We start from the raw sequence: 27,172 nt of genomic DNA, 5'->3' as shown, positions 1-27,172 counted from the left end.
CGCTGGGGCAGGGTTGGGGTCTTGGAGTGGGAATCTCAGGAGGAAAGGGCATAGACTTTGCACTCAGCATGGGTCTCCATCCCTGCCCTCCCACCTATCAATAATGAGACCTTAGGTGAGCTGTGTTCCTTCTTTGAGCCTCTGTGTCCTCATCTGTAAAATGGACAGAACAATTCCATACACGTATTTGTATTTGTTTTCACTCTAGCTAGGGGTGACAGGTGCAGACTCAGGACAGCTTGGGCCCCGAGGGCAAGGCAGGGGGAGGGGGAGGGCAGCAGTGGTGACGTCTGCACAAATAACCACCAAGCCTCTCTGTTTTGCAGGCTATGGGCCCGGAGGAGTGGCTGGTGCAGCGGGCAAGGCTGGTTACCCAACCGGGACAGGTAAGGAAAGCCTCACCTTACTTCCAGCCAAGGGATCACTGATCTTCGGGGCTCCAGAGCCCTGGGGTGGGTGAGGTTCTCTCCTGAAAGCAGAGCAGCCCACCCTGCATCCAGACCCTGGTGCAAACCTGCAGCAGGATCCTGGGGGAGGGGTGGGGCAGCTCCATCAGCCTCTTCCAGGTCTGAAGCCCCCACATATACCCGCATGTCAGTGGATTGGCTCTCTCGGGACTGGAAACAAGTGGGTTCTGGAGATACAGGAGCACTGTTTCAAGGTCTCTCCCCTCTGCTCCCCTCCCCCAGGGGTTGGCCCCCAGGCAGCAGCAGCAGCGGCAGCTAAAGCGGCAGCAAAGTTGGGTGAGTGCCCCTGGAGTCCCCACCTGGTGGCCTCCAGCCCCCTAGCCTCTCCATTCCCATTACTATTGAGAGCCTGCCTCATAGATGAATGACCAAAGTGGCCCCTACTTATCCCATTTACTCAAAATTTTCAACACCACCCATCTATCTATCCCTCCCTCCAACCATTCTTCCATGCGTCCATGCATCCATTTATCCTTCTATCCATCTATTACTTTCTCCATCCCTCCCTCCTTCCATCCATTTCTCTATGCATCCATCTATCCATCCATCCACTCATCCAGCCATCCTTTCATCCATCCATCTATCCCTCCCTCCATCCATTCCCATTCCTCCATGCATCCATCTATCCATCCATCCATTCATCTACTCATCTACCCACCCATGCATCCATCCATCCACTCATCCACCTGTTCATTCATCCATCCATCTCTCCCTCCATCCATCCATCCATCCATCCCCTCATCCATCCATCCATCCCCTCAACCATCCATCCATTTATCCATCCATCACTCCCTCGCTCCATTCATCCATCCATCATCTATCCATCTATTCCTCCGTGCACCCATTTGTCCATCCAACCATTCCTCCATGCATCCATCTATCCCTCCATCCATTCCTCCAGGCACCCATCCATCCATTTCTCCATGCATGCATCCATCCTTCCATCTCTCCATGCATGCATCCATCCTTCCATCCATCCATCCACCCACCGTCTGTTCCTCCGTGCATCCATTCATCCATTCCTCCATACATCCATCCATCCACCCACCCATCAATTCATCCCTCCATCCATTCTTCCATCCATCCATCCACTCATCCATCCATTCCTCCATGCATCCATCTATCCATTCATACATCCACTCATCCATCCATCCATTTAACCATCCATCCACTCATCCATCCATCCATCACTACCTCCATCCATCCATCTGCCCATTCTTCCATGCATCCCTCTGTCCATTCCTCCATGTACCCATCCATCCATTTCTCCATGCATGTATCCATCCTTCCATCCATTCATCCATCCATCCATCTACTCACCCATGCATCCATCCACCCGTCTATCCGTTTCTCCATGCATCCACCCATCCATCCACTCATCCATCCATCCATTTACCCATCCATCCACTCATCCATATATCCATCCATCCATCCATCAATCCATTCATCCATCAATCCATCCATCCATCACTCCTTCCATCAATTCTTCCATCCATCCATCCATCTGCCAATTCTTCCGCGCATACCCCCATCCATTCCTCTATGCACCCACCCATCCATTTCTCCATGCATGCATGCATCCATTCATTCCTCCATGCATCCATGCACCCATCCATCCATTCCTTCATTTATTCATTCATTCATTCATCCATTCATTCCTCCATGCGTTCATCCATGTCTGCTTCCTTCCCTCCCTCACTGCCTCCTCCCACACATCCATCTCAGAGATCAGGAACAGGCAAGAGTTCTTGTAGAGAATATAGCCACTGTTGTGGGAGTCAAGAAATGGGAGGCATTTTTTTCTACCTGGGGAAGGGCTTCCCAGAGAAAGTGATGTGTGATTCAGGCCTTAAAAAATAAAGATGGAGCTTACTGTGTGGTTAAAACAGGAAAGAGGAGGCCAAGCAGAGGGAATGGGTACCATGGTGGTTAGAAAGATAATTTTAGGTGATGCATATATAAGCATTTAAAACATTTAATAGTTATATATCAATTTAATGTGTACTATAAAAATTTTAACTCACTGCTCAGGCCAGTGAGCTCTTGGCTAGCATGGCTGCAGATGGAATGTGGTATTCCTGTGCCCATGCAGTGAGTGGAGTGGGCATCTGTCCCCCGCCCCAGGTAGTGCCCACCTCAGGGTCAGACCACTAGGGCTGAAGTCCTCCTTCATCCTCAGCCCCAGGGAAGCCCTTTCCTTATCTCCCCACCAGTCCGAGAGGCAGGAATGTGGGGAGAAGCCTGGAGCTGGGCCTCCCAGCGGAAGCCCTGCAGGCCCCCCTCCCAGCACCGGAGGCTCCTTGGCCCCAGCGGCTGGTGGGACGGCTGGAATGTGGGAGCGGGAGATTGGGGCTGTGAGGGGCTGCCAGAGCCAAGCGGCCAGGCGCTTGGATTACAAACTTGGCTGCATCTTCGGAACACAGGGAGAGGAAGTCTTGAACATTCCTGCAGGGGCCCCTCTGGCCCAGGGAGCGGCCACTTGTGGTTTCTCAGTATGTGGCAGTGATTAGAATGGGATTTGTCTGAAAACATGCAAGTCCCTTAATGAGCGTGTTGAAATGGACACTTTGGGGAGAGTCAAGGAACAGTAGAGTCAGGTGGGGGCCTCCCCAAACAGGCCCATCTGGAGACACCTGGGCCCCATTCCTGGATGAGATCGCACTGGTGAAAATGCCGGTGTCTAAGTGGCCATCCTACCTGTCCTCAGGAGGGTCCTTGGGAAAGTACATTGCACTGTCCCCATCTCAACAGGTGCTGGAGTCCTCCCTGGTGTTGGAGGGGGCGGTGTTCCTGGCGTGCCTGGGGCAATTCCTGGAATTGGAGGCATCGCAGGTAACATCTGTCCCAGCAGGGGGTGGGTGTGTCCTTGAGATGGCCACAAGGCAAGGACCTCACCCTCTGTGGCTGTGTTTTCAGGTGCTGGGACTCCAGCTGCAGCTGCAGCTGCAGCAGCAGCCGCTAAGGCAGCCAAGTACGGTGAGTGCCTCCCGGGGTGGCAAGCCCACAGCTCGGGCTCCTGCATGGACCTCGGAGACCCTAGCCCTAAAGCCAAATGGACTTGGTCTTTGTCCCTTCCGAAATACGCATTGTTCATGCCTCCTTACCTTTGCTCCTTCTGATCACTCTGAGATGCCATCTCTGTTGTTTTGCCCTGATTAACTCAGCAGAGGGAGGGGACCCTGCAGAGGGGACCTCGCTCCCCGGACTCCATCCCCTCCAGGGCTGGCCCACAGGTGTCTGCTGCATCAACTAAGTGGGTGCCCAGTGGAGGGAATTCTGACTGTGCTTTAGAAATAGATCACATTCTAGCTATGCGCAGTGGCTCACGCCTGTAATCCCAACAATTTGGGAGGCTGAAACCAGGAGTTTGAGACCAGCCTGAGCAACATACTGAGACCCCATCTTTCCAAAAACTATTTTAAAATTATCTAGGCATGGTGGCACATGCCTGTGGTCCCAGCTACCTGCGAGGCTGAGGTGGGAGGATGGCTTGAGCCCAGTAGTTCAAGGCTGCAGTGAGCTCTGATCATGCCACTGCACTCCAGCCTGGGTAAGTGAGAATTTGGTTCAAATAAAAAAGGAAAGAGAGACAGAAAGACAGGGGAAAGGAAAGGAAAGGGAAGGGAAGGGAAGGGAAGGGAAGGGAAGGGAAGGGAAGGGAAGGGAAGGGAAGAAAAGGGAAGGGAAGAAAAGGGAAGGGAAGAAAAGGGAAGGGAAGGAGGAAGGGAAAGGAAGGAGGAAGGGAGGGAGAGAGAGAGGCAGGAAGGAAAGAAAGAAAGGAAGAAAGAGAAAGAAAGAAAGAAAAAAGAAAGAGAGAGAAAGAGAGGGAGGGAGGGAAAGAAAGAGAAAGAAAGAAAAAAAAGAAAGAGAAAGAAAAGAAAGAAAGGAAGGAAGGAAGGGGAAGGAAGGAAGGAAGGAAGGAAAAAGAAAAGAAAAGAAAAAGAAAGAGATCACACTCCTCCAGCCCACAGATTCAAATCCCTAGAGCTCTTTAGGGACCCTCTTAGTCTCTCTGCATCTCTCTGATGAGTTGGATCCATGCAGAGGAAATGTCAACCCACCTGCAGTCGTGCACTCAGGACCAACTGTCACTTCCATACTCTACTAACCACCCTTGGAGCCCTCTGAGGTTCCCATAAGTTAGGAAAACAATGCTTTTTCTTCCACAGGAGCTGCTGCAGGCTTAGTGCCTGGTGGGCCAGGCTTTGGCCCGGGAGTAGTTGGTGTCCCAGGAGCTGGCATTCCAGGTGTTGGTGTCCCAGGAGCTGGCATTCCAGGTGTTGGTGTCCCAGGAGCTGGCATTCCAGTTGTCCCAGGTGCTGGGGTTCCAGGTGAGCTGGGCTCTGTGTGTGTGTGTGTGTGTGTGTGTGTGTGTGTGTGTGTGTGTGTAAGAGAGAACTATTGAGACTATTGCCAAAATTTGTGCATTCTCCCTAACACCTTAACCATCTACCCATACCCTTGACCACATCTCATCCCCTCATCTTCTCTTCCTTGGGTTATACCAATCTGCTAATTAGCTTCTAACCAGTATCATATTTTCCAATTGACCTTCCGGTTATCAGTGTTCTCTGGGGGGGGCAGGAACCGTGTCTTTTTCAACTCCATATTCCTAGCCCTTAGCTGAGTAGGTGTTCAGTTTATGGTGGATAGAAGGGTAAGTGGGTTGATAGATGGATAAGTGGATAAATGGGTGGGTAGATGGATGAATGGGTGGGTGGATGAATGAATGGGTGGATAGATGGGTGTATGAATGCGTGGGTGGATGGATGGATGGATGGATGGATGGATAAGTGGATGGATGAATGGGTGGAGAGATGAGTAGATGAGTGGATGTGTGGGTGGATGGGTGGCGGATGGATAGATGAGTGGATGGATGGGGGCATGGACAGATGGGAGGATGGATGGAAGAATGATGATGAATGGGTAGATGGATGGGGCATGGATGGATGGGAGGCTGGATGAAAGAATGGGTGGATGGATGGGTAGATGGATGGATGGGTAGATGGATGGATGAATGAGCACATGGTTGGAGGGGCAGATGAATAGATGGGTGGGTGGAAGGGTAGGCAGGCAAATGCAAAATGGATGGTTGGATAGAAGGTTAGACGAATGGATAGATAGGCAGATGGGATAAGCTGGTAGATAGATGAGTGAACAGAGAGTTAGGTGGTTGGGTGGGTGGATTGAGATCCAAGGATAGACAGACAAATGGACAGCCGGGCGCGGGTGGCTCACACCTGTAATCTCGCACTTTGGGAGGCCAAGATGGGCAGATTACCTGAGGTCAGGAGTTCGAGACCAGCCTGGCCAATATGGTGAAACCCTGCCTCCACTAAAAATAGAAAGAAATTAGCCAGGCGTGGTGGTGGGCTCCTGTAATCCCAGTTACTTGGGAGGCTGATCAGGAGAATTACTTGAACGGGGGAGGCGGAGATTGCAGTGAGCTGAGATCACACTATTGCACTCCAGCCTGGGCCACAAGACTGAGACTCCGTCTCAAAAAAAAAAAAAAAAAAAAAAAAGACATGGACAGGTATAGAGGTGGGTCATTGGGTAGATGGATGATGGAGGTGGCTGGGTATACAGATGGGCAGGTGGGGGGCATCATCAGTGCATAAATGCAGATATAGCCAACTCTATGTTGGCGTGAAAAGAAGAAGGCCCAACACACAGATGGGTAGACAGACGGATACATACTGTGCAGCTCTCCTTCAATCTCTCCTGAGCATTTGTGTCCCTCTTGGTCTCTCCAGGGGCTGTGTCACCAGCTGCAGCTGCTAAGGCAGCTGCGAAGGCAGCCAAATACGGTGAGTGCTATGCTGACAGCTCTGCCCCTCACTGTCCTGACCTCTACTTACCAGAACTAAAGTACTCTCCTCTACTTGCCCAGAGAAGGGAAGTGACTTGCCCAGGGTCACCAAGCAAGTCACCGGCAGGCCTCAGGACGATGTCTCCCCCGTTTGTCTTCTACCACAGGGCCACGGGGCTGAGTGGTGGGAAAGTCCCAGGATGGCATTCCCAGTGGGGACAGTGACCCTGACCCTCCCTGCTCTGGCCAAGGCCCTCTCAGAGGAGCCCAAAACTGTCTGGGGATTCTGCCAATAGTCTCTCTGCATCCAACAAAGGGGGGCTTCCCCAAGTGCTCAGAGAGGAGAGGGGCCGGAGGAGGACTGAAGAGTGTCCGTAAAAGCTTCATGGCGGGGCTGGGTGCAGTGGCTCACATCTGTAATCCCAGTATTTTGAGAGACCAAGGTAGGAGAATCGCTTGAGGCTGGGAATTAGAGACCAGCATGGGCAAAATAGCAAGACCCTGTCTCTACATAAAATGTAAAAATTAGCTGGGCATAGTGGCATGTGCCTGTTTTTTCCAGCTACTTGGGAGGTCAAGGCAGAAGGATCACTTGAGGCCAGGAGTTTGAGACCAACTTGGGCAACATAGCAAGACCCCATCTCTACAAAAAATAAAAAATGAATTAAAATTTTTTTTTTTTTTTTTTTTTTTTTTTTTTTTTCTGAGATAGAGATTCACTCTGTTGCCCAGGCTGGAGTGCAGTAGCATGATTTTGGCTCACTGCAACCTCTGCCTCCCAGGTTCAAGCAATTCTCATGCATCAGCCTCCCAAGAAGCTGGGATTACAGACGCACGTCACCATGCCTGGCTAATTTTTGTATTTTCAGTAGAGACGGCTTTGCCATGTTGGCCAGGCTGGTCTCAAACTCCTGGCCTCAAATGACCCACTTGCCTCGGCCTCCCAAAGTGCTGGGATTATGGGCATGAGCCACCGCACCCAGCCAAAAAAAAAAATTTTTTTTTTTTTGAGACGAAGTCTCACTCTGTCACCCAGGCTGGAGTGCAGTGGCGTGATCCCAGCTCAAGTGATTCTCCTGCCTCAGCCTCCCATGTAAACGGGATTACAGGTGCACACTACCACACCTGGCTGATTTTGTGTTTTGAGTAGAGATGGAGTTTCACCATATTGGCCAGGCTGGTCTCGAACTCCTGACCTCAGGTGATCCACCCGCCTCAGCCTCCCAAAATGTTAGGATTACAGGCATAAGCCACTGTGCCTGGCCCAAAATTTTTTTTTAAAGGCTTCATGGTGGAGGCTGCGGGGAACCCAGGCATCCCAGTTTTCTGTCTTTTATGGACAAGGCCTGGGGGAAACTTGCATCCTCTTTCCCAGTCCATCAACATCCCTCAGAGCCTGCCCAGCCTCTCTCACTGAGCTTCCTTTCCATTTGGCTCCCTTCCCTCTGCAGGGGCCAGGGCCGGAGTCGGAGTTGGAGGCATTCCTACTTTTGGGGTTGGAGCTGGGGGCTTTCCCGGCTATGGTGTCGGAGTCGGAGGCATCCCCGGAGTCGGAGGCGTTCCCGGAGTCGGAGGTGTCCCGGGAGCTGGCATTTCCCGTGAGCCTTCGTCACATCTGGGGACATGGGTTGAGAAGACATGGGGGCTTATTGTCTGCTCAGCTCTGCAGGGGCAGTGGGGACTGCAGATCGGGCTTGAATGTGCTCAGGGAAGAGTTGGGGGAGAAGCGAGGTCGTCCATGCCTTACAGGGCAGAAGAGCTTTAAACACGGCTCGGAGGAGACCCAGGCAAGGCTTCTGAGGGTCTCTTTCTTTCTCGTTTCCTTGTAGCTGAAGCTCAGGCAGCAGCTGCCGCCAAGGCTGCCAAGTACGGTAAGTGCCCCTGCCCTGCCTGACCCCAAGCCCTGCTTTCCTGTGGGGCTCAAGGACCAACCTCAGGGCAAACTGACTCCCAGGCCTCCGGGACTGAAATGGCCCGGACCAAGGTCATGAGGCCCCTGCCCCATCTTCCAAAGCCACACTCCACTCTTACTGTCCTTTTCAGATGCTTCCTGTTAGGACTGTTGGTGACCTGCTCATCACCCCACCCCCCACCCCCAGAACCGAAGGTGCCTGGCCAGGCTGGGTGGCTCACGCCTGTAATCCCAGCACTTTGGGAGGCCGAGGCAGGTGGATCCCTTGAGGCCAGGGGTTCGAGACCAGCCTGGCCAACATGGTGAAACCATGTATCTACTGAAAAATACAAAAATTAGCTGGGCATGGTGGCAGGCACCTATAGTCCCAGCTACTTGGGATGCTGAGGCAGGAGAATGACTTGAACCTGGGAGGTAGAGGCTGCAGTGAGCAGAGATTACACCATTGCACTCCAGCCTGGGTGACAGAGGGAGACTCCGACTCCAAAAATAAAAATAAATAAATAAAAAGAAATGAAGGTGCCAGGAAGCCGTTCTCTTCTTCCCCCGATTCTCCCACCCACCCATGCTCCCCCAAGAAGTGAGCACTGGGAGGGGCGAGGCTGAAAGTTCTCCACTCCCCCAGGTGCTGCAGGAGCAGGAGTGCTGGGTGGGTTGGTGCCAGGTGCCGGAGGCGTAGTCCCAGGTGTGCCGGGCGTGGGAGGAGTGCCAGGTGAGCTGTGTTCTCCAGCCCAGAGACCGGTTTAGTTTGTCTCACGGAAGGGGCCCTGGAGTTGACCAAGGTTGACTGCACCATTTTACAAACGGGAAGACTGAGCCTAGAGATGGGAAGCAGGGAGGGGTGCGAGAGACCACTCCCTCACCCCTTCTCTTCACACCTCTAGGAGTGGGGACCCCAGCAGCTGCAGCTGCTAAAGCAGCCGCCAAAGCCGCCCAGTTTGGTAAGTCCTCCTCACACCCGCCATCGGCTCACGGAGCGCTGCCTTCTCATGTGCCCTGCTCTGTGATCTGACCGCCCAGCTCCCTGTTCCTTTCCACCCCCCTTAGGCTGCCACGTTCTGGGGTGGGCCCTCCTTAGAGCTTTTGGTCCACTGATGACCTCTAGGAGTGTGGGTGACGTTTCTGATTAGGGAAGCAGGGTGAGCAGTGTGAGCCTCCCTGTTCCTAAAGTCCCTGGTGCCTCCCAGGCTATTAGGGACCTGACCTCATGCTGAGCTCCAGCTCCCCTGTGACGGACTCCAGTTCTTCCCCTTCTCCTTCTCTTTCTCCTCCTTCTTGTGCTCCTCCTCCTCCTCTTCCTTCTTCTTCTTTTCTTCTCCTCCTCCTTCCCCTTCTCCCTCCTCCTCCTTCTTCTCGTTCTTCTTCTCCTTCCTCTTCTTTTTCTTTCTTCCTCTTCTCCTCCTGCTTATTTTCCTTCTCCTTCTCCTCCTCCTGCTTCTCCCTTCTTCTCCTTCTTCTTCTTCTCCTTCTTCTTTCTTCTTCTTCTTCTCCTCCTCCTCCTCCTTCTTCTTTCTCTTCTTCTCCTTCTTCTTTCTTCTTCCTCCTTCTTCTTCCTTCTTCTTCCTCCTCCTCCTCCTCCTTCTTCTTCTTCTTCTTCTTCTCCTCCTCCTCCTCCTTCTCCTTCTCTCCTTCTTCTTTCTCCTCCTTCTTCTCCTTTTCCTCCTCCTTTCTTCTCCTCCTTTTCCTCATTCTTCTTTCTTCTCCTTCTTCTTTCTTCTCCTTCTCCTTCTTCTTCCTTCTTCTTGAGATAAGGTCTAGCTCTGTCACCCAGGCTGGGGTACAGTGCCACAATCATAGCTCACTGCAGCCTCAACCTGCCAGGCTCAAGCAATCTGCCTGCGTCCAACTCCCAAGCAGCGACCACAGGTGCCCACCACCATGCCTGGCTCATTTTTTAATTTTTTTGTAGCAACAGTGGTCTCACTATGGTGATCAGGCTGGTATCAAACTCCTGGGCTCAAGCGATCCTCACACCTCTGCCTCCCAAAGTGCTGGGATTACAGGCTTGAGCCACCACGCCCAGCCTGCAGTACTTCTTTTTCCCCATCTTTTGCTATATTTGAGGGCCACCCTGGTAGCCCCAGGTGCCCACACTTTTCTGAACATGGCAAATTGTAGCAGCACCAACTGTAGAGCTCAACTGTATATCAGGCCCTGGGCATGGGGTCTGTAGGCCTTGGCATTAGGGACCTGTGGGCTAAAAGGTTCAGATCAGAATCTCTAAGGCTGAATAGGCCAGACAGCATTTCAACTGCAGGCCTGCTGAGCCCCAAATTCTCACACACAGCAATCTTTATTACATGTTTATTTGAGACAGGGTCTCACATTGTCGCCCAGGCTGGAGTGCAGTGATGCTGTCATAGCTCACTACAGGCCTCAAACTCCTGACTTAAGCGATTCTTTCCCCTTAGTATCCCTAGTAGCTGGGGCTACAGGCACGTGCCACCATGCCCAGTTTAAAAAAAAAAAAAAAGATGCCGGGCACAGTGGCTCAAGCCTGTAATCCCAGCACTTTGGGAGGCCGAGACAGGCGGATCACGAGGTCAGGAGATCGAGACCATCCTGGCTAACCCGGTGAAACCCCATCTCTACTAAAAAATACAAAAAACTAGCCAGGCGAGGTGGCAGGCGCCTGTAGTCCCAGCTACTCGGGAGGCTGAGGCAGGAGAATGGCATGAACCCGGGAGGCGGAGCTTGCAGTGAGCCAAGATCCAGCCACTGCACTCCAGCCTGGGCGACAGAGCGAGACTCCGTCTCAAAAAAAAAAAAAAAAGAAAAAAAATTTGTAGGCAATCCTCTCACGTTGGCCCCTCAAAGTGCTGGGATGACAGGCATGAGCCAACGTGCCTGGCCTACAAACAATCTTATAGAGTTGAGTTTATTTTTCCCTTTTACAGATGTGGAAACTGAGGTTCCCAGAGCTTAAGTAACTTGCCTACAGTTGCACAGCTAAACGGTGGCTGAGCTGAGGTTTGAACCCAAAGCCTTTCTGTCTTACAAAGCCCCTTATATAATGTAAATCTGCCTCCATCAGCCTCAAATCTCCAAGGGGTCCTTGTCCCTGAAAAGGTTAAGAACTCCTGGCCAGATGCAGCAGCTCACAGCTATAATCCCAGCGCTTTGGGAGGTCGAGGCAGGTGGATCACCCGAGGTCAGGAGTTCAAGACCAGCCTGGCCAACACGGTGAAACCTTGTCTCTACTAAAAATACAAAAAAATTAGCCAGGCATGGTGGTGCGCACCTGTAGTCCCAGCTACTCAGGAGGCTGAGGCAGGAGACTTGCTTGAACTCGGGAGTTGGTGGTTGCAGTGAGCTGAGATCGCACCATTGCACTCCAGCCTGGATGACAGAGTGAGACTCTGTCTCCAAAAAAACAAGGTTATGAACTCCTGAGCCTGCACACACTTCATTTTAGGGATGAGGAAGCTGAGGCCCAGCAAGGGAAAGTAACTGATCCATGGTCACACAGCAAATCTATGCCAGGGCCGAGGCTCCAGCCCTCTTTCCATAAGCTTCTGTCCTCTTTGATTGGGCCTTGGTTAATGATCAGCTCTTCTCAATCTTACAGGGTTAGTTCCTGGTGTCGGTGTAGCTCCTGGCGTTGGCGTGGCTCCTGGAGTTGGCGTGGCTCCTGGCGTTGGCGTGGCTCCTGGCGTTGGCGTGGCTCCTGGTGTTGGTGTGGCTCCTGGCGTTGGCGTGGCTCCTGGCGTTGGCATCGGCCCTGGTGGAGTTGCAGGTGAGTTTCATGAGTCAGTGAGCCTGAGGGGCCCCCGAAGCCTCCATCAGCCCCACCTCCATCTCTAATCCCCTCTCTCCTCCTCCAGGAGTGGGAACCCCAGCGGCAGCGAAATCTGCTGCCAAGGCAGCCACCAAAGCCCAGCTCCGTGAGTGCCTCGCCCACCTTTCTCTCCTCTCCCCAGCGAGCCCAGAGCTGGTTAGGAGCAATGGCCAGGGCAGAGGCTGCTGCTTGGATCTGGGCCCCTTCCTTTGGGACTAGTTTCAGCTCCCTGGGCAGGACACCTCCTCAGGAGCATGCTCCCTGCCTGCTGTCACCACCACTGCCCTCTGTCTGCAGGAGCTGCAGCTGGGCTTGGTGCTGTTCCTGGACTTGGAGTTGGTGTCGGCGTTCCTGGACTTGGAGTTGGTGTCGGCGTTCCTGGACTTGGAGTTGGTGTCGGCGTTCCTGGACTTGGAGTTGGTGCTGGTGTTCCTGGCTTCGGGGCAGGTGCGGGTGAGGGGGCTTCTAGGGGTTAGGCGGAGCCTGTCCCCTGAGCTCAGGGAACGAGATCCCTCCTACTCCCAGCACCTCCCCAGCACCCCCTCACCACCCAGGGGTGCATAGTAAAATCCTCGTTAGGTTCTCCTAAGTATCTGGGGGTAACGGACAGCGGGAGGAGGGCAGACCCGGCCAAGAGACCCCAGGCTGCCCAATTGCAGAGTATCTGCCTCCTCAGTAGAGGGGTGGCAGGGCTGCAGACTGAGAAAAAGCTCGCCCTCCACCCAGGGAAGGAGCAGGTAGATCAGCGTGGCTCCCCTTCAGCAGTGCTCTGTGGCCAGGGGGCCACTAGGAACTCCAGATCTTCACCAGCTGGTTACTGAGCCCCACTCTGTCCCCAGCCTCAGGCAGGCCATGCTAGGCCTGAGGAGAGAAGGAGGGGCCAGATGGAAGGCAGAGGCACTGTTCAGCCCTAAAGCTCTGTGCCTGTACAGCTTCAGGGCTTTGAGGAAGCAAAAGGCCAAGGAGGTCAGGGAGGGCTCCCTAGAGGAGGCGGTAGAACTCCCAGGCACAGAGCTCGGCTGCTGACCACCCCCCGACTTTTCTTTCTCCCCAGTACCTGGAGCCCTGGCTGCCGCTAAAGCAGCCAAATATGGTGAGTGCACCCCACAACCACTTGTGGCTCCCTTGCCACCACACCATCCCTGACAGCACAGGACTCGGGTGGTCACGATAGAAAAAGGCAGTTTCGGCCGGGCATGTTGGCTCACGTCTATAATCCCAGTACTTTGGGAGGCCGAGGCAGGCAGATCACCTGAGGTCAGGAGTTCCAGACCAGCCTCACCAATATGGTTAAACCCTATTTCCACTAAAAATACAAAAATTAGCCAGGCGTGGTGGTGCGCACCTATAATCCCAGCTACTCGGGAAGCTGAGGCAGGAGAATCACTTGAACCCAGGAGATGGAGGCTGCAGTGAGCCGAGATCACGCCACTGCACTCCAACCTGAACGACAGAGCAAGACTCTGTCTCCAAAAAAAAAAAAAAAGGCAGTTTCTAGGACACATTTATGACAGTTTAAAAACCTGGCCCCTGCCCACTAAATGCTTGTGGTGCCTTCAACCCCTGTGACCACCAAAAACACCCTTGAAATCCCAGTTGCCCCCCAGGAGGTAATTCCACCGTCCCTAAGCCCGCTCTGACCCTGACAGTTTCATAGTCCCTACGTCCAGGAAGGGGCTGGGCCTGCTGTGGGTATGAGGAGTCTGGACAGTCTCTGCCTCCACCCTAGCTCTCTGGCCCGAGCAGAGGAACTGGTATTCCTCATCTGGGCACCCCCGGCCCCCCGCCTGCCTTCCTGTCCTGCCAGCAGGACTGCTCCCGCCACGAGCCAGCCCAGAGGACGTGGCAGTCCCACAGCCTCTGCGCTTGGCGCTCTGGCAGCCCCACCTGGCCAGACCCATGCTGTCTGTAGCCCCTGCATTCCTGGCCTCCTGTGAGCAGAGTTAGGGGGAGGTAGAAGACTCCCCCAGGGATCCACCAACCGACCGGGCAGGTCCACTTGGGGCCAGTTTCTACCTCGGAAAATCCTGGCTTCTTCAGCCCTGACCCCCAGCGGCCCTGCCTCCTCCCCTGCTCACTGCTGACTGCTTGGCAGGCCTGAGTCAACAGACATTGCCAGGGAAACAGAGTGACGTCACGTGGCGGAGCCACGAAGGGCGCAGGCTCCCCAGCCACTTCCTGCCCCTGAAGCCCTGAGCACACTGCTTAACCTCTGCTCTACCTCAGCATTCTCATCTGCAAAATGGGAATGACAATAGTGCCTACCTTTCCTGCTGCAATGCATAAAAAATAGGCTGCTAAGTGTGAAGCACTCAGAATGTTAAGTGCCTGCTGTAGATACTATTGCCATTGTTTGTTTGTTTGTTTTGACAGTCTTGCTCTGTCGCCCAGGCTGGAGTGCAGTGGTACGATCTCAGCTCACTGCAGCCTCCACCTCCCAGGTTCAAGCGATCCTCCTGCCTCAGTCTTCCAAATAGCTGGGATTACAGGCACGCACCACCACGCCTGGCTAATTTTTGTATTTTTAGTAGAGACCGGGTTTCACCATGTTGGCCAGGCTGGTCTCAAACTCCTGACCTCAGGTGATCCACTAGTCTCAGCCTCCCAAAGTGCTGGGATTACAGGCGTGAGCCACCGCACCCGGCCTACAATGGAACTTTTAAGGCTAGGCACAGCGGCTCACACCTTCGGGAGGCTAAGGCAGGAGGATCGCTTGAGCCCAGGAGTCGGAGGCTGCAATGAACTGATTGTACTACCACACCCCAACCAGGGTGACAGAGCAAAACCCCATCTCAAAACAAAACAAAACAAGGACTGGACTTCCTGTCCGCTGCTCCTCCCCTGTGTCACATGGCCCCTGCCACCTGTCTGCTTGTGTTGTTGTTCCTGGGGCAGGGAGACCCATTGTTCAGAAATGGGCCACTCATCTTCTTTCCTCTCCACGCAGGAGCAGGAGTGCCTGGGGCCCTCGGTGGAGTAGGCATCCCAGGCGGTGTGGTGGGTGAGTTGAAACCCCAGGAGGGGCTGGCTGGGGAGAGAGGCTAATCAGTACTGAGTCCCTCCCTGAACTCGGTCTGTATTCCCAGGAGCCGGACCCGCCGCCGCAGCTGCTGCAGCCAAAGCTGCTGCCAAAGCCGCCCAGTTTGGTGAGCACTGGGTGGAGGTGGGAGCTGCTGCCAGACCCCCAGGTCCCCAGGGTATGGGAGGAGCCTCTGACCAGGCACTGTAGACTCAGACTTCCAGCCCCAGACACCTCCTGGCTCCACTGTGCCATCGAAGGCCGGGAGAGCTCAGGCTCCACCTGGGTCCCCAGAGGACACCTCCACCCTCCGCAGGCTGAGGCTTCAGTCCCACCTTTCTGACCGGCAGAGTCCAATGCTGAGCTCTCTCCACAGGCCTAGGGGGACCTGCTGGACTCGGAGTCGGAGGACTCGGAGTCGGAGGGCTTGGAGCCGTCCCAGGTGTTGGGGGCCTTGGAGGTAAGAGTTGTTCTGAATCAGTGAGTGCGTGGAGTGTGTGTGTGAGAGACAGAGATGGAGACAGAGACAGAGACTTTCTTTCCCAGCCCTGCCATATCTTTGCTCAAGACGTCCTCTCGGCCAGGTGCGGTGGCTCACACCTACAGTCCCAGCACTCTAGTAGGCCAAGGCGGGCGGATCACCTGAGGTCAGGAGTTTGAGACCAGCCTGTGTGACATGGTGAAACCTCATCTTTACCAAAAATACAAAAGTTAGCCGGGCGTGGTGGTGGGCGCCTGTATTCCCAGCTACTTGGGAGGCTGAGGCCAGAGGATCTCTTGAGCCCAGGAGGCGGAGGCTGCAGTGAGCTGAGATGGTACCACTGCATTCCAGCCTGTACAGCAAAAGTGAGACCCTGTTAAAAAAAAAAAAAAAAAGAAAAAAGCAAAGAGGCCAGGTATGGTGGCTCATGCCTATAATCCCAGCACTTTGGGAGGCAGAGGTGGGTGGATCACCTGAGGTCAGGAGTTCGAGACCAGCCTGGCCAACATGGGCTCCAGCAACTCCACCAATGTCTCTACTAAAAATATAAAAATGAGCCGGGCATGGTGATGCATGCCTGTAATCCCAGCTACTCAGGAGCCTGAGACAGGAGAATCGCTTGAACCCAGGAGGCAGAGGTTGCAGTGAGCCGAGATCGCGCTGCTGCACTCCAGCCTGGGCAACAGAGCAAGACCTCATCTCAAAACAAAATAAAAACAAAAAATGTGGCAAATGGGAGCTGGGGCTATCCCTGGCTGCCAGGGTCCCAATCCTCTCCCTCTCCTCTCTCTTTCAACCCACATGACCACTGCGGTGGGAGTTGCCCATTCTCCAAGAAAGAAATCAAAGCTTGGAGAGAAATTGCTTTCCCTGGCCAAGAGCGGTGGCTCACGCCTATAATCCCAGCACTTTGGGAGGCCAAGGCAGGTGGATCACGAGGTCAGGAGATCGAGACCATCCTGGGTAACTCGGTGAAACCCCGTCTCTACTAAAAATACAAAAAAATTAGCCGGGCACGGTGGCGGGCACCTGTAGTCCCAGCTACTCGGGAGGCTGAGGCAGGAGAATGGTGTAAACCTGGGAGGTGGAGCTTGTGGTGAGCTGAGATCCGGCCACTGCACTCCAGCCTGGGCGACAGAGCGAGACTCCGTCTCAAAAAACAAAAAAGAGAAAGAAATTGCTTTCCCTAAGTCTCCGCCATCGTGGCCGACTTTGCATGGCCGTTTCCCCCTTTCTTGGGCTGTCATTGTGTCTCCCCCTCTAAACCGGCCTGCACAGCTCTTCCTGTGAGTTCCACAAGCCCACACACACAAGAGGAGCTTAACAATTAAGGACTTTTGGGGCCAGGCATGGTGGCTCATGCCTGTAATCCCAACACTTTGGGAGGCTTAGGTAGGTGGATTGCTTGAGGCCAGGAGTTTGAGACCAGCCTAGACAACGTAGCAAGACCCTCCCCACCCCACCCCCAAGTCTACGAAATATTTAAAACTTAGCCGGGCGTGGTGTGTGCCTGTAGTTTCAGCTACTTGGGAGGCTGAGGCAGGAAGATCACTTGAACCTGGGAGTTCAGGGCTGCAGTGAGCTGTGATCGAGCCACTACATTCCAGCCTGGGCAACACAGCAAGACCCTAGACAGATGAAGGAAAGATGGGGGGATAGCTACTGGGAGGATGAGTCCGTGGGCAGACGGTAAAGGGTGAGTAGGTCAGAAGACAGGGCCCAGCCAGGTGCTGTGGCTCACACCTGTAATCTCAGCATTTTGGGAGGCCAAGGCAGGTGGATCACCTGAGGTCAGGAGTTCAAGACCAGCCTGGCCAACATGGTGAAACCTGTCTCTACTAAAAATACAAAAATTAGCCAGGCACGGTGGTGGGTGCCTGTAATTCCAGCTACTTAGGAAGCGGAGGCAGGAGAATCGCTTGAACCTGGGAGGCTGAGGTTGCAGTGAGCCGAGATCACGCCACTGCACTCCAGCCTGGGCGACAGAGCGAGACTGCCTCAAAAAAAAAAAAAAAAAAGGAGACAGGGCCTGACAGGTGGCATTCCTGAGCCATCATGTGCCTCATCTCCCCAGGTGTGTCTCCAGCTGCAGCCGCCAAAGCAGCTAAATACGGTGAGTTCCCCTCTGAGGCCTTCCTGCCAGTGGCCTGCACCCCCTGCTATGCCCATCACCACCCTCCCCCAGCCCAGCTCAGGCCTCCCTCTGGCTCCCCCTACCCCTGAAGATCTTGTCTGGGACATCCCTTACCCCAGAACCCAGCAGGGATATCAGGGCCTCTTCCAGATGGGGGTGCTTGTCCTGACCCCACCTGCCTCTTCTCAGGTGCTGCTGGCCTTGGAGGTGTCCTAGGGGGTGCCGGGCAGTTCCCACTTGGAGGTAGGGGTGGCCAGCTCTGCTATGTAGTCCTCAGCTCTGTCCAGATCTAGAGAGGGCTGTCTGTCTAGCAGTGGGGACTCCCGGAGCCCATGTCCACACGAGGACAGGAGACTGGGACTGGAGAGGGTACTCTAGGACCACAGATGTACTGGGCAAAGGGGCAAGCTGTAAGGTTGGGGACAGTGCCAGGCTGAGCTCAGGGTTGAGGCCACGGGGTGCCACACCTGGTTGCTAGGTGGGGGCATGTTGTGTTGAGAAAGCTGCTCTGGCTATAATAGGGGAGATTGGCTGGGCGCAGTGGCTCACGCCTGTAATCCCAGCACTTTGCGAAGCCTAGGTGGGCGGATCGCTTGAGGTCAGGAGTTCAAGACCAGTCTGGTCAACATGGTGAAACCCAGTCTCTACTAAAAAAAAAAAAAAGCAAAAATTAGCCAGACGTGGTGGGCACCTGTAATCCCAGCTACTTGGGAGGCTGAGGCAGGAGAATCACTGGAGCCTGGGAAGCAGAGCTTACAGTGAGCCAAGATCGCACCACTGCACTCCAGCCTGGGCGACAGAGCAAGACCCTGTCTCAAAAAAATAATAATAAAATAAAATATAAAAAATTATATAGTAGGGGGATGGAGAGGAGATGATCCCAGACAGCGGGTCTTGGGTGAGCCGGTGCAGGCAGAGAGTGATAAGGCTAGAGCCAGTTCCCACCCCTACTAACCTACCAACCCAACATCTCTCCTGCAGGAGTGGCAGCGAGACCCGGCTTCGGATTGTCTCCCATTTTCCCAGGTACGCCAGGCTCCCTGCCCCTGGGCCCTGCCCTAGAGCTCCAGCCACCTCCTCCCTCCTCTCCTGTGTCATCTCCTGCTCAGAAGGGCTGAGCCAGCACCCACGGGTGGACCCCACAGCCTCAGGTCACATGAGGCCGAACCCCGAGCTGAACATAGAGCCTCCCCTCCTTCTTGCTGACCTCTTACAAAAACAGGGAACATTCGGTTTTTAAAAACAGTTCATGGCCAGGTGTGGTGGCTCACGCCTGTAATCCCAGCACTTTGGGAGGCCAAGGCAGGCAGATCACCTGATGTCAGGAGTTTGAGACCAGCCCGGCCAACATGACGAAACCCCGTCTCTATTAAAAATACAAAAATTGGCCATGTGTGGTGGTGCACACCTGTAATCCCAGATACTCTGAGGCAGGAGAATCGGCTGAACCCAGGAGGCGGAGGTTGCAGTGAGCTGAGATGGCGCCACTGCGCTCCAGCCTGGGCAACAAAGCAAGACTCTGTTTAAAAAAAAAAAAAAAAAACTCACATTTCGTGCTCCTCAAGGTCCATGGAGGACAGATAGCTTTTCCACCATGTTGTAAAGGGGGGAGACCGAGGCTCAGAGAGTGCCAGGGACTGCTCCGTGATCACACAGTGAGCAGAGGCAGAGCCCAGGGCACCTGGCACGCAAGCCCAGAACTTGGCCCTTTGCAGCCCACACTGCCACCCCCCCCAGCCTCAGGCTGAACCCATGCTGTCTGAGAGGGCTTGACGGGCGCCCCAGAAGTGGGTACACTCACAGCCCCTCTCTTCGCCTTGCAGGTGGCGGCGCTGGAGGCTTAGGAGTTGGTGGTGAGTCTGCAACAAGAAGTCACCTGATGCCTGGTGGGGCCCATTTCAAGCAGGGAGCCCCTGAGTTCCCTTCATGGGGTGACTGGAGTGACCATGGACCTGGGCTAGCCCCCTGGCGTGGGGGGTTCAGGGAGCCCACAGGGGAATCATGGAAGCTGGAACTCCAGCACTAGGCTGTGGGGAAAGGAGCCAAGGATCCTGATTCCTGGGGCTCCTGGCCTGGCCCTTGATGAGGCCCCCAGAGGCAGACAGGGACCTGAGTCACCCTGGAGTTTACTGTCTAACTGAAGAGATTGACAAGGTCCCATAGAAAGGGAAATAAAGACTGGTATGGTGGTTCATGCTTGTAATCCCAGCACTTTGGGAGGCTGAGGCAGGAGGATTGCTTGAGGCCAGGAATTCGAGACCAGCCTGGGCAACATAGCAAGACCCCATGTCTACAAAATATTTCTTTCTTTTTTTTTTTTTTTTTGAGATGGAGTCTTGCTCCATTGCCCAGGCTGTAGTACAATGGCATGATCTCAGCTCACTGCAGCCTCTGCCTCCTGGGTTCAAGCGATTCTCCTGTCTCAGCCTCCTGAGTAGCTGGGATTACAGGCGCCCACCACCACACCTGGCTAATTTTTGTATTTTTAGTAGAGATAGGATTTCACCATGTTGGCCAGGCTGGTGTCGAACTCCTGACCTCAAGTGATCCGCCCGCCTCAGCCTCCCAAAGTGCTGGGATTACAGGCATGAGCCACCATGCCCAGCCTAAAATATTTCAAAAAGAAAGAAAAATAAGCTGTGTAAGGGAAGAATAAGGTCAGGGCAAGCAGGGTGGGCTGGGAGGGGAAGCTGAGTGGTCACATGGGCAAGGCCAAAACTGGGAAATGTGTCAGGGCTGACTGGGGTGGGGTGGGGTGGGGCACCTGCTGAGTCGCTGAGGTCTCCACAGACAGGATGCATCTGTGATTTGCAAGGAGCATAGGAGCATAGCTGGACAGAGGGGGACAGGCTGGGTGGGGCTGAGGGGCAAGCTGGAGGCAGGAAGGACTCGAACCTGCTGAGACAGAATGGAGGCCAGGTCCAAGGTGAAGGGGCTGGGAGAGGCAGGAAAGCCCAGCTCCCTCCTCCATCCTGTCCTCCCCATCCGCAGGAAAACCCCCCAAGCCCTTTGGAGGGGCCCTAGGAGCCCTGGGATACCAAGGTGAGTAGAGATTCAGTCCCCTAAAGAGGCAGGGCAGGAGGGGCAGAGACAGAGGTGGAGGGATGGTCCACCAGCCTGGGTTCTGGAGCAGGGAGGTTAGGGAAGGGGGATGGATACCTCCTGCCCATCCCTCCTACCTCCCACACAGATATTCAGAGCTGCGTGTGGACTCAGGGCCCTCCAAGCTCACCCCGGGCCAGGCCTGGCTGTCCCTCCCAAAGTCCCTTAGCCTGCTACAAGAAGTCAACTGGAAAAGAGAAGGAAAACATTGGAGGAGAAGGGAAGGAGAAGGGCTGGGACCACTGGAGCCGCAGAGTCAGGGAAACCAGAGGGTGTGGGCATGGGGCGTGCAAGGTGCCCTGGGCTGGGCAGCAAGGGCTGAAGCTACCACCTAGGGCTAAGCCATATTGCTTCACAAAGATGCAGACCTGGCCAGGCGTGGTGGCTCATGCCTGTAATCCCAGCACTTTGGGAGGCCAAGGCGGGTGGATCACCTGAGGTCAGGAGTTCAAGACCAGCCTGGCCAACATGGTGAAACCCCGTCTCTACTGAAAATACAAAAACTTAGCCAGGCATGGTGGTGGACACCTGTAATTCCAGTTACTTTGGAGGCTGAGGCAGGAGAATCTCTTGAACTGGGGAGGCAGAGGTTGCAGTGAGCCGAGATCATGCCATTGCACTCCACCCTGATCAACAAGGGCGAAAATCCATCTCAAAAAAGAAAAAAAAGATGCAGACCTAGCCAGGCGCGATGGCTTATGCCTGTCATCCTAGCACTTCGGGAGGCCGGGGCGTGAAAATCTCGTGAGCCCAGGAATTTGAGACCAGACTAGGCAACAGAGTGAGACCCTGTCTCTACAAAAATTTTAAAAATTAGCTGGGTGTGGTGGTGCACATCTGTAGTCTCAGGTACTCTGGAGGCTGAGGTGAGAGGATTGCTTGAGCCCAGGAGTTCAAGGATGCAGTGAGCTGTGATTGTGCCACCGCACTGCAGCCTGGACAATAGAGCAAGATCCTGCCTCAAAAGTAAAATATGCGGATCCACCTCTGGGGAGGGTGTGGGCGGTTCTTTTACCTCCCCGCAAGGTCCTCCATATGATACCAAAAGGAGTCCCAGAGAAGTCACAGCTGTGCCCCTGTGGTTACTCAGGACTGTGAATTCCCTTCCACACAGTCCTGTTCCCCATTGCACAGATGAGACAGCTGAGGCCAGGGTGGGAGGGGCAGAGGCAAAACCAAACTGACCGTTTCCAGGGTGCCCAGCTTTCAACAGGGCGACAGTCTTGCTTGTGGCCCTATCATGGCATTTCCCAAACCAGGTGACAAACTTCAGAGAGAGGGCTGGGTGTAGTGGCTCATGCCTGTAATCCCAACACTTTGGGAGGCTGAGACAGGTGGGTCACCTGAGATCAGGAGTTCGACACCCCAGCCTGGTCAACATGGCAAAACCCCGTCTCTACTAAAAATACAAATATTAGCCAGGTGTGGTGGTGTGCGCCTGTAATCCCAGCTACTCTGGAGGCTGAAGCAGGAGAAGTGCTTGAACCCAGGAGGTGGAGGTTGCAGTGAGCTGAGACCACACCACTGCCCTCCAGCCTGGGTGACGACAGAGCAATACGATTGCGTCTCAAAACAAAAAACAAAAACTTCAGAGGCAGATGTCTGTTCCTGCCCTACTCTCTGGTCACTGCCACCAGGTGGCGGTAAGGAGCCATATCTGGCTCAAGCAGGGGTAGGAACTACTCCGGGCCGCTACTAGACAATGATGCCTTACCTAACATAGACTGATGCCTTGAAACAGGGTTCACCCATCAGACCATTCCCAGGAGGTGTAGGAATCTGGGTTTGGGTCCCAGCTCAGACACTATATGGATAAGACCCTCTCTCCCTCTACTGGGCCTTGATTTACTTATCTGATGCCCTCTCAGATGTATGGGTCTACCCCACTCCCTAAGAGAGCCATCTCCTGCAGACACTGACTCTCCCTTCATCCCATGTTCCTTGATGGAGCTGCCCTTAGCCTTTCCCTGAAAGGCTTCTTGGAGCAGTGGAGCCAGGAGCCAGTGCCAGGCCCAGTCCTTCCCCAGCCAGGCCCCATGACCTGCCCCCTTTTCTGCAAGTGTTGGTTTTATCCAAGTAATATCTTGTGGGCTTCTCCGGCCCCATCTGTCCAGTGGAAGTTGATGGCATGGATCAGGTGTGAGTTTGGCCTGGGGCCGCGACTTGGCTTCTGGTGACTTCTTGGAGCCTCCATCCGAGTGGGTCAGAGCAGGCGGGGATTAGAGCCGAAACTGAGAGGGGCCGGACTCATGGTGATGTGCACCTCCTCCCATCCAGGTGTGGCCTGCCTGGGGAAATCTTGTGGCCGGAAGAGAAAATGAGCTTCCCAGGACCCCTGACTCACGACCTCATCAACGTTGGTGCTACTGCTTGGTGGAGAATGTAAACCCTTTGTAACCCCATCCCATGCCCCTCCGACTCCCCACCCCAGGAGGGAACGGGCAGGCCGGGCGGCCTTGCAGATCCACAGGGCAAGGAAATAAGAGGGGAGCGGCCAAGTGCCCCGACCAGGAGGCCCCCTACTTCAGAGGCAAGGGCTGTGTGGTCCTGGCCCCCGACCCCATCCCTTCCCACCTAGGAGCTCCCCCTCCACACAGCCTCCATCTCCAGGGAAACTTGGTGCTACACGCCGGTGCTCTTATCTTCCTGGGGGGAGGGAGGAGGGAAGGATGGCCCCTCGGGGAACCCCCTCCCTGGGACTCCTCTAAAGATGGTGCAGACACTTCCTGGGCAGTCCCAGCTCCCCCTGCCCACCAGGACCCACCCTTGGCTGCCGTCCAGTTGGTACCCAAGCACCTGAAGCCTCAAAGCTGGATTCGCCCATAGCATCCCTCCTCTCCTGCGTCCACTTGGCCGTCTCCTCCCCACCGATCGCTGTTCCCCACATCTGGGGCACCTTTGGGTTGGCAAACCACCCCACACTGGGAATAGCCACCTTGCTCTTGTGGAATCCATCCGTCCATTCACCCATCCGTCCATCCATCCATGTCCCCATTGACCGCCCGGCACCACTAGCTGGCTGGGTGCACCCACCATCAACCTGGTTGACCTGTCATGGCAGCCTGTGCCCTGCCTCCACCCCCATCCTACACTCCCCCAGGGTGTGCAGGGCTGTGCAGACTGGGGTGCTAGGCATCTCCTCCCCACCTGGGGTGTTCCCACATGCAGTACTGTATCCCCCCCATCCCTCCCTCGGTCCACTGAACTTCAGAGCAGTTCCCACTCCTGCCCCATCTTTTTGTGTCTCGCTGTGATAGATCAATAAATATTTTATTTTTTGTCCTGGATATTTGGGGATTATTTTTGATTGTTGATGTTCTCTTTTGGTTTTATTTTTGTGGTTCATTGAAAAAAAGAGAAATTTTTTTTTCTGATTGGGGGAGCTGTATCCCCAGTAGAAAAATCATTTTAATCACTCTGATATAACTCTGGATGAAACACACCTTTTTTTTTTTAATAAGAAAAGAGAATTAACTGCTTCAGAAATGACTAATAAATGAAAACCTTTAAAGGAAACTGTGTCTTAGCTTCCTTCGTATTGATTTAATCTGCCTTCAACTCCCTGGCCTGGATGAGGATCCGGGCTCTGCTTCAGGGAACCTCCACCACCCACAGTGTATTTGAGAGGTTGCCAACCAAAAGCCCCTGCAGCCGGCTTCTGGGGCATCGATCTTTCTCCAAGTTTGGCTTATTCTTTAACAATGAGGCCAGGAATTGGAGACCCACCTGGACAACACTGTGAGACCCCCATAGCAACAACGACAAAAAAAAAATTACTCAAGAGTGGTGGTGCATGCCTGTGGTCCCAGCTACTCAGGAGGCTGAGGTGGGAGGATCGCTTGAGCCTGGGAGTTCAAGGTGGCAGTGAGCTATGATTGCGCCACTGCACTCCAGCCTGGGTAAGTGAGCAAGACCCTGTCGAGAGAGAGAGAGAGAGAGAGAGAGAGAGACAGACAGACAGACAGACAGACAGATAGGAAAGGTGGCTTACCTAAGAGAAGTCAGAAGACAGTCAAGGGTAACCATTTTCCTCTGAAACTGTCCCCTCTGAGGAAGACCAGCTCTCATGGGTGGCCCATGTAAGGCATCATTTGGCTTGAGAAATGCAGGTGACACCCAGCAGCAGGTTCAGCACCACCCTTACTCAGATGCACCCATTCCCATTCTGGCCCTTCCTCCTCCCCTTGAGGCCAGAAATCCATGGGGCCCGGGAATGCGCTCACCTGCAGCCCACATCTCTACCTCTGGACCACGCTCTGGGTACCAGGGCTCACTCGGCCTCAGGCCTGTGCCGTCCTCCTGAGAGTGGGCCCCGTGCTGAGTGTGCACACCTCTAAGCCAGAAACGTGGCAACAGCTGTTCGTGGAGAGTGTGAATGGAGCTCACTGTGCAGACTGGAGCATATGTGGGTTTGCACACAAGGATCCTTGTGATCCCAGAAGGAGCTGGGAGGGAAAGAGAAAGCTGGTGGAGGTACGCTCAGGGAGAGCTTCCCAGAGAACAACAAAGGGCAAAAAACATTTTACCAGGCAAAGAATAGAACAGAGAGGAGGGTGAGAGGCCTTTCATGCAGAGGACAGGACAACCAGAATGTCTGGTAGGAGAGGGCAGCACTGAGGACTTATGGAGGATGGATTAGGAGAGAGTGAGCGGTGCAATTCAAGGAGATGCACAAGAGGGTTGCTGTAATAGTCCAGGGTGGGGTGACACAGCCTGCCCTACAGTGGTGGCAAAGGATATCCATCCATCCCTCCACCCATCTACCCATCCACCCATCCATCTATCCACCCATCCAACCATCTATCCACCCACCTGTCCATCCATCCACCTATCCATCTGCTCACCCACCCACCCACCCATCCATACGCTCTTCCACCCATCAATCTACCTATCTACCCATCCACCCATCCATCCATCTATCCATCCATCCATCCATCCATCCATCCATCCGCCCACCCATCCACCCACCTGTCCATCCAACCGCCTATGCATCTACCCACCCACCCATCCATCCATACACTCATCCACCCATCAATCTACTCATCCACCCATCCATCCATCTGTCCATCTATCCATTCATCCATCCACCCACCCACCCATCCACCCATCCGCCCATCCATCTATCCACCCATCTGCCCATCCATCTATCCACCCATCCATCTATCCACCCATCCACCCATCTATCCACCCACCCACCCACCTGTCCATCTAACCATCCATCCATCTATCCACCCATCCACCCACTCATCCACCCACCCATCTGTCCATCTAACTATCCATCCATCTATCCACCCATCCATCCACCCACCCATCCGCCCACCTATCCACCCACCTGTCCATCCATCCACCCATCCATCCATACACTCATCCACCCATCAATATACCTATCTACCCATCCCCCCATCCATCCGTCTATCCATTCATCCATCTATCCATCCATCCATCCACCCACCCATCCATCTGCCCACCCATCCACCCACCTGTTCATCCAGCCACCCATCCATCTATCCACCCATCCACCCATCCATCCACCCACCCATCCACCCACCTATCCACCCACCTGTCCATCCATCCACCCATCCATTTACCCACCCACCCACCCATCTATCCATACACTTATCCACCCATCCATCTACCCATCTACCCATTCACTCATCCATCCGTCTATCTATTCATCCATCCATTCATCCACCCATCTGTCCATCCATGGACTAATCCACCCATCTATCCTTCCTTCCATCCATCCATCCACCCATCCACCCAGCTATCCACCCACTCATCCACCCACCCACTCATCTATCCATCTATCCATCCATCCATACACCCGTCCACCCATACACTCATCCACCCATCCATCTACCCATCTGCCCTTCCACCCATCCACCCATCCCTCTATCCACTCACTCATCCCTCCACCTATCCATCCCTCCACCTATCCATCCACCCAACCACCCACCCATCTATTCATCCATACATACATCCATACATACATACATATGTACATACATCTGTCCACAAACTCATCCATCCGTCCCTCCACCAACCCATCCATCCATCCCTCCACCTATCCATCCATCCATCCATCCACCCACACATCCACCCACCCACCCAGCCATTCATCCATCCATCCATGTCTCCTTCCACCCATCCACCCACCCACCCATCCATCCACCCATCTATCCACCCACCTATCCACCCACCCATCCATCTATCCATCTATCCACACATCCATCCACCCACCAGTCCATCCATCCATTCATCCATCCATCATTACTTCACTCAACAAAAATATCCACTGCTGGTTTTTCCTCAGGTCTCTGGCCTCTAAAAGTCAGTAAGCCCCAGCATTCCAGTCTGTGGACTCCCTGTCTTGGTTTCTCATAGCTCATGGTTTTATTTATTTATGTATTAGAGACAGGGCCTCAGTCTTTCGCCCAGGCTGGAGTGCAGTGGTTCACAGCTCACTG

General features: G+C 54.2%; 2 protein-coding genes across 6 annotated transcripts in view; one reads left to right on the top strand and one right to left on the bottom strand.

Annotated features, from left to right (window-relative positions):
• ABHD11 (abhydrolase domain containing 11) overlaps positions 1-27,172 on the bottom strand; it is a 997,569-nt gene that overhangs the window by 322,902 nt on the left and 647,495 nt on the right. The gene's annotated exons all lie outside the window — the stretch shown is intronic.
• Positions 1-27,172, top strand: part of LOC126950333 (eukaryotic translation initiation factor 4H) — a 170,520-nt gene that overhangs the window by 20,505 nt on the left and 122,843 nt on the right. For 2 of the 5 annotated variants that reach the window (XM_050783656.1, XM_050783651.1), the window contains exons 14-36: positions 327-386; positions 690-743; positions 3,219-3,299; positions 3,384-3,443; positions 4,637-4,798; positions 6,224-6,277; positions 7,731-7,877; positions 8,109-8,150; positions 8,817-8,903; positions 9,076-9,132; positions 11,760-11,927; positions 12,016-12,075; positions 12,267-12,416; positions 13,024-13,062; positions 14,917-14,970; positions 15,056-15,115; positions 15,365-15,448; positions 17,544-17,582; positions 17,793-17,846; positions 18,585-18,629; positions 19,427-19,456; positions 20,595-20,645; positions 22,983-23,813. In XM_050783656.1, the coding sequence (XP_050639613.1) occupies positions 327-386; positions 690-743; positions 3,219-3,299; positions 3,384-3,443; positions 4,637-4,798; positions 6,224-6,277; positions 7,731-7,877; positions 8,109-8,150; positions 8,817-8,903; positions 9,076-9,132; positions 11,760-11,927; positions 12,016-12,075; positions 12,267-12,416; positions 13,024-13,062; positions 14,917-14,970; positions 15,056-15,115; positions 15,365-15,448; positions 17,544-17,582; positions 17,793-17,846; positions 18,585-18,629; positions 19,427-19,456; positions 20,595-20,645; positions 22,983-23,026 (1,682 nt within the window). In that variant the 3' untranslated portion in view covers positions 23,027-23,813. Of the gene's footprint in view, positions 1-326; positions 387-689; positions 744-3,218; positions 3,300-3,383; positions 3,444-4,636; positions 4,799-6,223; positions 6,278-7,730; positions 7,878-8,108; positions 8,151-8,816; positions 8,904-9,075; positions 9,133-11,759; positions 11,928-12,015; positions 12,076-12,266; positions 12,417-13,023; positions 13,063-14,916; positions 14,971-15,055; positions 15,116-15,364; positions 15,449-17,543; positions 17,583-17,792; positions 17,847-18,584; positions 18,630-19,426; positions 19,457-20,594; positions 20,646-22,982; positions 23,814-27,172 lie in introns of those variants that run through there. The other 3 variants (XM_050783653.1, XM_050783652.1, XM_050783650.1) reach the window with 3 other exon arrangements.

Source organism: Macaca thibetana, chromosome 3 (assembly GCF_024542745.1).
Source record: "Macaca thibetana thibetana isolate TM-01 chromosome 3, ASM2454274v1, whole genome shotgun sequence".
Taxonomy (NCBI): Eukaryota; Metazoa; Chordata; class Mammalia; order Primates; family Cercopithecidae; genus Macaca; species Macaca thibetana.
The sequence above is the reverse complement of the archived record's forward strand: the minus strand, read 5'-3'. Positions and strand labels throughout refer to the sequence as shown.